At 34.1% G+C, this 12923-nt stretch overlaps 1 protein-coding gene across 2 annotated transcripts in view; it reads right to left on the bottom strand.

Annotated features, from left to right (window-relative positions):
• Positions 1-12923, bottom strand: part of LOC150103011 (poly(A)-specific ribonuclease PARN-like) — a 322707-nt gene that overhangs the window by 220079 nt on the left and 89705 nt on the right. For both annotated transcript variants that reach the window (XM_090397872.1, XM_090397871.1), the window contains exon 8: positions 10652-10877. In XM_090397872.1, the coding sequence (XP_090253998.1) occupies positions 10652-10877 (226 nt within the window). The remainder of the gene's footprint in view (positions 1-10651; positions 10878-12923) is intronic.

The following is a 12923-nucleotide window of genomic DNA, read 5'->3' as shown; positions in this document are numbered from 1 at the left end:
AATTTTGAAAATAATGCACTAAACAACTATCATAAAAAAACCAAAAATTTGGCTTCATTATGTAGACGATATTTTCATTATATGGCCAGGAACAACAGAGGAACTCACTGCTTTTAAAGATTATCTTAATCTGCACGACAACATAAAATTCACTTTGGAACAGGAAGAACATAAAAACTACCTTTCCTTGATATCCTAATTGGAATCAATGAAAAAGAAAACAGATCATCTTTCTCCATTTATAGAAAACCTACCAACACAGGAAGATTTCTTAATGCTGCCTCACACCACCACCCCATGCAAAAAAATAGGTTTAATAAAAACTTTGAGTGATAGAACTTACAATATTTCCAGCACAGAAGAAAAGCGGAAGGAAGAATTACATTATTTAACACAGATCCTCACAAAAAATGGTTTTGAACCTAAGACAATCAGAAAATCCTCAACACACCTCCTACAAGCATCTCACAAAAGCAAGATTTTAAGAACGCAATTACGCTACCATACATCAAGAATGTTATGGACAAATTGGACAAATTACTATCCAAGCATAATATTAAAGTAGCTTTTCTACTGCTAGAAAAAATATCAAGATTTCTACAGCCCCAAAACCTCCACATCACCCTTTAAAAAAACCAGGTGTCTATAAAATTTACTGTTTCTGTGGCATCTGTTACGTAGGTCAGACGGGAAGATCAGGGGAAATTCGTATGAACGAACATCAAAAAAGACATGCAAAAAAAGAAAGAACACAAATCAGACCTAGCTTTCCACACAACTTCCACTGGCCATAATGTACTTTGGCATAAAACAAACATGTCTTATATTGAAAAAAACTATTTCACAAGGAAATCCTGCAAATATGCTTAGAATCCCAACACAATGCAACAAAAATCAGGGCCTAATTCTACACCAAGTTTGGTCAGCATTCATAAAAAATATACCTAAGTCAGACCTTGGACAGAGTGAATGTGAACAGAATGTGACAACATCCAGCATTGTTCAAACACAGCATGCATTAACTTATGTATCGATTCTGCATTTGGATTTTTTAATTTGATGAACAGTTAGACTGCCATAACAACATCTAATGGACTTAAGATCTGAGTAATTTCTCATTTCTTGTGTTTAAACTTTTAGTTACCTTTAACCCCTGAAGATGTAAGTCAAACAACGTATGAAACTTGTCGGGTTTATCTTTATTTATCTTAATAAAGATGTGGTCGTAATACCAAAATATTTCTTTGGAAAAGCTTTTCTTGTTTTTCTTGCTTCTGAAGTATATCATATGTTGAGGTTGGTTATTCTTATACCACGAAAGTTGTTCGTGGAATAAGAGCATTTTTATTCCAGTCTTCTCAAACAGGCGTAACAAAAATTAATCTATTCCTGAATAAAAACGAACACTTCTATGTATTATATTCATTTGTATTTTTTTTTTTTTTATTAAGTATTTATTTCGTTGATCTACAACAAAATAGCATACGTCAGATCTATTACTGATAAGACAGAAAAGCCTCTAACAAAAAAATTAATGTAGGATTCCCAAAAGTGTTGCTATTCCGATATCACGTATCCTAGTACTGTGTAAAATGAATACTGATCCTCAGTAAACAAAAGAAAATTCTTAGAAAATGAAGTGAAATATAAATAACACAGAGAAATAAATACACATAACAAGCACAATAATTTTTAAAAGATGATTTACTGCTCCAATCAACTCACATATATTCACATATAATCACATATAATCACCTGATCAACATTATTTCATTGGATTTACCACTCCCTATAGTTAATTGAACTACCAAACGTACAGCAACTGTTTATCATTGGTTAGTTATTTACACTTTGCAAACAAATCTCTTTCCCTCTCCTCATAAGTTTTTTTTTTTAATTCATCATCTCATTCACTTGAATGAGATGATGAATGGGTTGAATCCACTAAGAAGAAAGGTTCTCCACTTATCGCGATCTTTAGCCATTTCGGTCATGACTCTATAGCTGGGCAGATGGGAATGTTCTTTCAGCAACTTTATCCAAGTACTTCTTGGTCTGTCTCTAGGTTTTTTACTTCCTATATATCCATTCAGAAGCAGTCTATGATGGGCCATTCTCTGGATGTGACCAAACCATCTCAGTTGATGCTTAATGATTGTATCTATTATGTCACCTGGAAAGTTTAAATCTATTCTGACTCGATCATTAGTCTTGTTGCATCCAGTGAGTGTTATTAATTTTTCTGAGGCATTTCATTTCAAATGCTTGCAGTTTCCTGATTGGTTGTTGAGTTAATCTCCAGGCTTCTGAAGCATAAGAAGCCAAGGGGATGATAACTGTTTTATATAATTTTAATTTTACACTTGTTGCAATTTTATATTTTTCCATATTTTATTTAGTTTATTCATGCTGGTCCATCCTAGGTTTAGCCTGTGTTTTACTGTTTCCATATTGTTGAGGTTACTAGAAATGAGACTACCAAGATAAACGTATTTATTAACTTGTTCCAAAGGGTGATTTTCGAGATTTATGGAAATATTTTCTTCTTCTCTATCTATCTTCATTATTTTTGTTTTCTTCTTCTTCATGTAGCTTCCTCAGTGAGAGGATGCAGTACCATGTCCTTCCAGTTCTCTCTGTTGGTGGCTTTCCTTTTTGTTTCTGAATAGTCATGTGATCCTGTCCGTGATCTTATATCTTCAAGCCATGTCCTTCGTTTTTTGCCTCTTGATCCTTTTCACATAATTTTTCCTTCTAAAACTGTTAATATCCTCTGTCCTGCTATTAACAGTTTCTCTGGATCATTTCCTGTAATAAAGATCTCTGTGTTCTCATTCTCTGTAGGACATTTGTATTTGTCACATGTTCTGTCCATGGGATTTTCAGAGCTCTCTTATAGCACCACATTTCAAAGGCCATTATCTGTTGCCTTACTCTCTTCTTGAATATCCAGGTTTCACTGGTCTCACTTCCATATGGGAAAATTGGCCACACTAATGTTCGTATCATTCTTTTCTTTGTCTCGATACTCACAGAACTTCTGAGCAGATCTTTATTTTTCCAGAATGCATCTTTAGCTATGGCTGTTCTTATTTTTATTTCTTTATCTTGCTTTCCATCTGCAGTAAAGTAGGTGCCTAAATATTTGTATTCTGTTGTATGTTGAATTTTCATATTGTTTATGAATATTTCTGGCTCGGATCTGCTTTCTTTTGAGATTTTCATAAATTTGGTTTTTTTTGCATTAATATCTAATCCAAATTCTTTACCTTCTTCAATTAGTAGCTGCAGTAATTTGATTAATTTGTTTCTGTTTTCTGCTATTAGAATGATATCATCAGCATATCTAAGATTGTTGTATTTTATACCATTGATACTAATTCCTGTTTTTTGTTTTTCAATCTTTTTCATCACTGTCTCACTATAGATATTAAATAGATTTGGTGAAAGGATACAACCTTATCTAACTCCTCTTTTATTTTCACTTCAGAAGTCTGAGAGTTAAACAGCTGCATTTTCTGTTTTGGTGTAAATCATTTTTATAATCTTAAGTACATGATCTTCTATGTCTAATTTATCTAATATATTGAATATTTTATTATGTTTTACCCGGTCAAAAGCCTTCTGAAAGTCTATTAAGCATATGTAAATATTCCTATTTCTTTCAAGTGATCTTTCTATTAGTATTTTTAGTTCCAGGATAGCATTAATGGTTCCCATTCCTCTTCTGAAGCCTTTCTGAAGAGGAATGGGAACTCAATTCACTGCTTATGGCTCTTTCAATTTGTTTGTTAACGAAGGTTAAAATAATTTTAGATGCATGGGATATTAGGCTCACAGTTCTGTAATTCTCACAATTTTGTGCATTATGTTTCTTTGGAATTGGTATACAGATAGATGTTGTACAAACTTCAGGTAATTGTATTGTTTTATAGATGTCCTGAATGGATTCCACTAAATAGTTGTTATTATTGCCAGTCAAAGCTTTCAGCAGCTTGGCCAGAATATATGTTCTACCTACTTTCTTGTGGATAGAGTGATATCTGTTGTTAAGTTTAACTTAAGGCAGTGGTCGCCAAAGGGGTCGATATCGACCCCCTGGGGTCTATATGACATTGTTAGGGGTCAATTGGGGGTCAACAGAAAAATATAAGACATCATTGTATGGGTAATATTTAAATCGGTTTTAAGCATCTTTTTTGCTTGTCCTATTATAATTACGTAATAGTAAAATACAGGGGGTCGATAACAATTCAAGAAACTCTTGAAGGGGTCGACGGGCAAATAACTTTGGCAACCCCTGACTTAAGGTGTCGTGAATCATCCAACATGTTACCATTATCATCATCATAGAGATCTGATAAGTACTCCACCCATCTTCCATTTAACTTTTCCTTATCAACGAGTATGTTTCCATCTTTGTCCTTAATGTTATTAGCCTGTGTGCGTTTTGTTTTTCCATTAAGTTCTTTCACTTTCAGGAATGCTTCTCTGGTTTTGTTCCTATTTTGTAATTCTTCTATCTCAGTGCACTGCCTATTTATCCAGTTTTCTTTCAATCTTTTACATAACTGTTTGATTCTTTTATCCAAAGTTTTATATCTTAACCTTTTTCCTTCATTTGCTTTATCTTCTTCATTTTTGTTTTATGAAGATTTATTTTCATACCATAAGTTTTACAGGAGTCATTTAGAATATTAATAGATTTTTTCTAGCTGTGATTTAGAATCTGCTAGGATAATGATATCATCAGCGTATTCAATGTGATTAATGTTGATACCATTGATTTTTACACCTGGGTTCATCAGCTATAGTTTTACAGACTTCTTCTAGGAAGATGATAAAGAGTTGAGGTGAGAGAGGGCAACCCTGCATTACACCTTTATCAACTCTGAAATCCTCGGTTTTAATGTTGTTTATTTTAACGAAAGCTCTGGTGTCCCCATAATAATTTGTAATAAATGTTGAAATATCAGAATCCATTTTTAAGTTTTTTAAGATAATGATCAATTTGTTTCTATTAACTGAATGAAAGGCTGGCTTGAAATCTATAAAACAGCAGTATATGGTAAGGTTGTATTCCCAATATTTTTCTGCTATATTATTAATGGTGAAGATATGGTCTATAGTGGATTTATGTTCTCTTTTGTATAATTCGGATGAATATTTCATAACTATGACTTAAGAGTGTTATGGGTCTATAAGTTTCACATATTCTTTTGTCTCCTTTTTTGTGAATTGGTATAGTAACTCCTGTTTTCCAGTCAGTTGGAATTACTCCAGTATAAAGAATTTGATTAAATAATTTCATTAAGAAGTTAATGGCTTCCTTGCCCACCATGCTTCCAGAGTTCTATAGACATTTCATCTTTGCCCATAGCTTTCGAAAGTTTCATTTGGTTTATTGAATTTATAATTTCTGCTGCAGTTAAAGGTGGTGCCTTTTCATATATCATCTCTTCTGTTATACTTTCCTCCTCATGTTCTTTTTGAAATAATGGTTGATAGTAGTCCTTCCAAATTGTTTTAATATTTTGTATTGATCCAGTTTCTAGATTGTTTTTATCTTTCATTGTTAGTGGTTTATCTTTATAGATCTTAGTTAATTCTTTTATAATTTTATAAACAGTTTTATTGTAATTTCTCTTATTAGCTTCTTCAGACAGTTTTGCTTTTTCCTCCAACCAGTTATTTTTAGCAGATATGCACATTTTATCAATTTTGTTTTTAAGATTCTTATAATGTTGCTAGGGGTGCTTAAGGGTCAAAGTTGTATAACTGAGAGGAGACCTCCACATAGCCTTTAAAGGAATGCGGAGAACCGACCAGGGCTTCTAACCTAATGTCCAATCCTCACCTTCTCGTGGTGCACCCTGTTGGGTATCTACTTGGATACTGAACGAACGAGGATGGGCTGGCAATTTGGGATTTAGCCGACCAAATTGTATTCTTATTGGTTAAACCAAAATAAAAAATGATGGTACAACATGACAAAATTTCATGCCGGCTGGGGCGTCGCCCGGTTAAACAAGGCCCCCGTTGTTTTCGCCAGGGAACCAGGGCAAACAGTGAAAAGTCAGCTACTGGAACAAATCTGAAAACAAACCCCAACTCAACATCACCAGAGTTAAAGATCAATAGTATCAACATAAGAAGCCTGAATGGCAAAGAAATGGAGCTAGCTGAGGAATTAGATAAGTACCAGATCAAAATAATAGGGGTGACTGAAACAAAAAAGACCAAAACTGGTGAGATCTTTCTGAGCAATAAATACAAAATGTTATATTCAGGCAACGACAATCAAGGAAAAGAAGGAGAAGGAGCCATAGTATTCAACACTAAATACGAGGCTAATCTCCTTGAATGGCAGGCAGTCTCAAGTAGAGTAATGTGGGCAAATATGAGAATGGGGAACTGGACAATGAGACTTATTTGTGCCTATGGTCCCACAGAAGGTTCTACTAAGGTAGAAGTGGAGGAACTTTTTGAGGCTTTAGAAAAAGCCACTGACACAATGAAAAGTTGGTCCTTGTTGGGAATCTAAATAGCAGAGTAGGAAATGATTGTGAGACATACAAAAATATTTTGGGAAAATTTGGAGAAAAGAGCAAAGCTAATAATAATGGCAAATATCTGTTGGATTTCTGCTCAGGACATGGACTGGTTATTACTAACACCATGTTCCAACATAAAAATGTGCACAAATTCACATGGAGAGAAGAGGCTAGGAATAAGAAAAGTCTCATTGACTATGTTATTGTTGATAGTGATGTTTTCTCCCTGGTGCAGAACACCAGAGTGTACAGAGGATTTGAAATTGGAAGTGATCACTATTTAGTCTGGAGCAGGATAAAATTGAATTTCATATTGAAAAGAATAACATGTAAGAAAGTTTTAAAGTGAATAAAAGTTGAGCAGCTCTCAGATGTGAACTGTAGACTAAAATATACAAAGATTATTGAAGAAAAAATGAAAGAGTTTGAGAACAGGAATCAAACCTTGGAGATTCAGTGGCAAACTCTGAAGAAAACATTGATTGATTCTGCCAGAGAGGCACGTGGTGAGGTTGTCTGTAAGGATAAAAAAATCAGAACTCCCTGGTGGACACAGGAAGTTAAAGAGGCAGTGAAGGAAAAGAAGAAAGCATATCAAAAGTTCCTGTCAAATAAGTCAGCTTGTGCTCTTAGAGAATATAGAGACAAATGCAAGAATGCTAAACACTGTGTAAAACTAGCTAAACAAAAGTAATGGGAGGACTTTGGCAAGAATATAGAAAATAAATATCAAAAAGGTAGCAAAATATTCTGGAGATTGTTGAAGAAGCTTAGGAATGGAAGAAAGAGTGCTGTAAAAAGAGTTAGAGATGATAAAGGTGACATGAAAACAGGGGAAAAACATATATTGAAGTATGGAGTAATTACTTTGAAAAATTGCTAAATGAAACAAGCAGTGATGACAGCACAGTGGTAAAAAACACTGACCAGGCATGCAGTCAGGAATACATATCCATACTTGAAGTAGAAAAAGCCATCAAAGGCTTGAAATGTGGAAAGGCAGCAGGAGTAGATGATATTCGACCAGAAATGCTGAATGGTGGTGTGAGAGTCTTACAGTGGCTGCACTACATAGTTCAGAAGGCCTGGACAGAGGGACGAATTCCCAATGATTGGAGTAGAGCTCTCATAGTACCCATATATAAAAAAATAAAAATGCATGTGAGAATTACAGAGGTATTTCCCTACTGAGTGTTCCTGGCAAGATCTATGCAAGTATACTTGAGAAACGGTTGAGAAGAATTGTGGAAGAAAAGCTTGGTGAAGAACAAGCTGGATTCAGGCCAAATAGAGGCTGTCAGGATCAGATCTTCACTTTACGACAAATAGTCGCGAAAGCATGGGAATATAACAAAGATCTGTATTTAAGTTTTGTCGATTTGGAAAAGGCATATGACAAGGTGCCAAGAGAGAAGCTATTCAATACGTTACAGTTATACGGTGTCAATGGGGCATTATATCAAGCAATACTTAGTCTTTATTTGAGTTGTAAGTCAGCAGTTTGAATTGAAGGAAGTACAGGAAGATGGTTTAATGTTAAATCTGGTGTGAGACAAGGATGTACATTATCCCCTCTGTTATTCATTATCTATATGGATCACATTATGAAGGAAAGTGGTATTAAACATATCAAACTTGGAGATGTTAATGTCAGCTCTTTCCTTTATGCGGATGATGTTATACTTCTAAATAAATCCGCTACAAGTCTGCGAGATTCTCTGACTAAATTGAATAGCTGGTTGTAATAGATATGGTATGAAGGTCAGCAATAAAAAGACAAAGACAATGAAAATAGGCAGAATCATTGAAAATGTCAACTGTGTTGTGAATGGAGAACCTGTGGAACAAGTAAAACATTTCAGCTATTTAGGCACGATTTTTACTGAAGATGGTAAATTAAATATAGAAATAGACAACAGAATCAGCAAAGCTGGTATGGTGGGAAGTCAATTGAATAAATTCATATGGAATAAGAGAGAAATTAGTCGGAACACTAAATTAGCTGCATACAAGACAGTGTTCAAACCAGTTTTAACTTATGGATCTGAGAGGTGGGTCAGAAGTAAAACACTTGACCAAAGACTAGAGACCACAGATATGAGAGTCCTAAGAAAGATTATAGGCATGAACAGATGGCATCAATGGCAGTATCATATTAAAAACGAGGATATTAGGAAAGAACTTGACATTGTCAGCATCCAGGAATGCGTTAGCAGAGCTAATCTCAGGTGGTATGGTCACTTAAACAGAATGGGCGCGGAAAGATTAGCAAAACAAGTGTTCTGAGCCAGGTTGGCAGCAAAACGACCCAGAGGAAGACCAAGATATAGGTGGATTGATACGGTACAAAGTGCCTTAGACGATAGAAATATAAGATCTGATAATGTTGGAGTCTTGACAAGTAACAGACTGATTTGGAGGAAAATTGTAGATAGGAAATTAATAATGATGTAATTTTTTTTTCATGTAGTACTATCATATTCTGTACACCCCTTGAGGGTACATAGCAGGAATTTTTTTTAATTATGCCATCATAAATTCACTTATGCATGTCTAGAATTTATAGGATCACATGCTATTCACTCCAACCAGCAACTTACAGGACACACATATCACAATTGTTAATTATTAATAATGTGTTTGTCAGTAATGAAAGTATTTCTGCTCACACTTATTCTTTCCTTTACATTGTTAATTATTAATAATGTGTTTGTCAGTAATGAAAGTATTTCTGCTCACACTTATTCTTTCCTTTACATTTCCCATCTCACATGGCTTATTAATGATGGTTTGCATATTTACTCCTTTGAGTAATTCAAATATACCAAACAAATATAGCATTCTCCTTCATCACTGTTTCTAAATATCTTAAAACAAACACATTTGCCCCCCCCCCCCCTTCAGATCTGGTTACAAGTAAAGAACCTTGACAATACATATCACCGGCCTGATAGACCAAGTAATTAGCATATCTGCTCTCCAGCCAAGAAGCTGCAGGTTAGAATCCCTCCAAGGGCATAGATGTTTATTATCATACTAACCAATTACCATATGTATTGCTGTGACTTGTTTCCTGGCAGAGTATGACCTTCGATGTCTTTGCACTATAAAAATCAAATAAAAAAGAATACAAAGAACGTACATCAAAATGCAAACATGAAATTTCTACAGGATAGTATTTTCTCTTGCCCCCATCAGATAATTAGGATAACAGTGAGAGGACTATGATCACCGTAGCGTGAGTGTGTTAAGGAGTGCACTATGTAAAGGTGAGGACTACACATTAGATCAGAAGTCCCAGTCCAACGTGAATATCAAACTTAAGGATCTCCATTTGATTCAATAATTATAAAACAGCATAAAGCACTAGTTTTTGATTGTACCCAGTAGAGATGCCTCAAGAAGTCTGTATAAATCACACATTTCTGTTAGTGGTTTTATTTTATGTGTACAAATACATGCCTGATACATGCAGCTGAAGCAGTATAGGTACTGCATAATTGCTAGGGAGGAGTGTTATGAAGACATCTACCAGGACAGAAAAATCATGCTGGACTAAAGAAAATAAAGATGCAGTAATGGAAGAAAAGAAAAATCATACTGAAATTTCCTGGCAAGTAAGATGGTTAAGTTCCATATGAAAGCAGTTAAAAAATATTCTGGGAATATACTTTGGGAAAAATAATAATTATGATTATCAAATTCCTGATACATATCTTCCAGGGGGGGGGGGGGGGTGTACAGAATATTATTATAGTACTACAAGAAGAGGTTACAACATTACTAACTTCCTATCCACACTTTTTCTTCCAATTAATATGGTATATTATGACTACAATACCGTCAAATCTCATTTTTCATTCTTCTAAGGCTCTATCAATCCACCTAGATTATGATCTTCCTTTGAGTCTTTTTCCTGCCATCTTGGCAGTGAACACCTGTAACCTTTCCCCTATCATTCTGAAGTGGCCATACTGCCTACAATAAAAAGATGCCAAGAGAAAAATCAAATCCCACTGTGGTACCTGAACAAAATAAAAATTTATACATTCTCTACAGTGCTTGTCTAATGGTGTGATATAAAAATACAAGTTTACCATTTCTTGTTCTTGACGTGCTATAAGCCTGGAGTTTTTCTCTTCATCTGTTGCTTTACTGATAACAATATACCGCTCTTTCTTGTCATTAGTTTGTGTAGACATATCGAGCCCACTAGGATGTCTCTCCTTTACTGATTGGTACACTAATTTTCGCAAAAATGCATTACATGGCATGAGATGTATGATGTCCTTATCACTGGATAGAAGACTTTCAATCTGCTTACTAAAAGAAAAAGGCAAAAATGAATTCTGTATCTTAAAAATTATTTAAGACAGAAAACCTGAATCACTTATGAAAAGATAATTAACATTCCAATGAAATGCATATATTTTATTTAACTAATTGGGGATTTCATTTTCTTTTTTTTTTTAAATACATTATGCAAGAGATGACAAAATTTCTGGGTTATGTTATTCATTTGAATAACAACAAACACAGAAAGTTAGAAATAAGTAAATAAAAATGTAGTATGCGTGGTCTATATCTGTGATGATGCTGACAGTACATATCTGTAAGACATCACTGACAGTACGAATCTGTAAGACATCAATATACTCTCCCTTTTTTGCATGTTTTCAATGAATGTTGGTGTTTGAAAATGATTATGAAATTATTCATCTAGACTCTGAAAGGGTGTGTAGGATACAATGACAGTACTAAATGTAAAAATTTACATTATTAGTAACATTCTATCAACTATTTAACTCCAATTAGTCTGTTATCTAAACTTTAATAATGTCATATCTTACTGGGAAGAATTTTTAGGATTTTTAGGAGAGAATTTTATTTCCATAAAATTCTCTCCTAAAAATCAAGAACATTTCTTCAGTATAAAAATAAATAAGCATAAGTGACATAGAAGCATAGTTTAAAGTACTTACAGGTTCTAAAAACGTTTTTTTTTAAACAATTTACATAACTACTGACTCTGGCAAGGTGTATGAAGAACGATTTGTGAGAAGGATAATGGTAACTTTAGTCCATCATTTCTATTCAGAATGAGAAGACAACAAAATAATGTTTTGCAGCTTTCTTTGTAAAAACATTCTATGAGAAATTAGATTTTGTGCAAATCTTCTTCCAAAAGAAATCATGTTTGGTGGATGCTATATTTCACAAAGTCTAACTATAAATGCTAAGGGAATCTGATAGTTGAGATGTTCATCACAAAGAACAGCAATGGACATGCCAATTCCTCTTGGGTTGCCTCTGTCATTGGCAACCCAAGAAGTTTTCAATTGTATTGCCATCTCTTATGTCCAAGATCTACCGTGGATGCCTGATACTGCAGATAGTCAAGGATATTTATGAGAGAATAACCCAAAGTTCTTACATCTGTTGGCCTTAATGTAACTTTTCACCCTATCAACAAAAACTTTCTTTTCTAGGTTCTGCTAAGGATAAACTTCCACCTGTAGCCTACCTCAGTGTTTATCAAATTCCCTGCAGTTGTGGGTATCTTACTTCAGCCAAACTAACAGATATGTGTGACTGTTTGCCATGATGAACATCTCAATTATGTTAGATCCATGAGGCTAAACAATCTGGAGTTGCAAAACATGCCACCTTGGATCCTATGGAAAACTAAGGTCCCACACAAAAGATATTTTCCCATAAGATGTTTGCATACAGAAAGCCAGGAGACCTTACTTCATCGTTCCAATATTAACAGAAACAATGGGATGAAGTTATCCCTACACATGCACACCTTATGGGAAACTGTTCTTCCTATATCTTGCCATAGTCTATAGGTTTTTTTTTTATATGTACAAATAGTAACTCTCGTATCCAAGGGGGATACATTCCGAGACCTACGGTGGATGCCTGATACTGTGGATAGCATCGAACCCCATATATATATATATATATATATATATATATATATATATATCTACAACATTTTTTCCTAAACATATGTACCTATGATAAAGTTTAATTTATAAATTAGGCACAGTAAGAGATTAACGACAATGATTAATAATAAAATAGAACAATTATAACAATATACTGTAAAAAAAAGTTATGTGAATGTGAATGGAATCTTAGCAACCTCAAAATATGATTTTTTTTCTTTCCTTTTAAAATCAAGAATTTTCACCTTCTCATTTAAAGGAAGCGCATTACAGTGGCATATCTGAAATGCCAGCATTACTTTGGGCCTATCTAACAGATAAGGTTAGGTGTTGATGGTTATTCATGACTTATTTTTAACAGTATTAACAACACCAAACAATTTATCAAAAGATGTTTTATTAACTGCTTATATTT

The sequence above is a fragment of the Typopeltis vanoorti genome, chromosome 9 (assembly GCF_054136105.1).
Source record: "Typopeltis vanoorti isolate ZY-2024b chromosome 9, IOZ_Tvanoo_1.0, whole genome shotgun sequence".
NCBI classification, from domain to species: domain Eukaryota; kingdom Metazoa; phylum Arthropoda; class Arachnida; order Uropygi; family Thelyphonidae; genus Typopeltis; species Typopeltis vanoorti.
The sequence above is the reverse complement of the archived record's forward strand: the minus strand, read 5'-3'. Positions and strand labels throughout refer to the sequence as shown.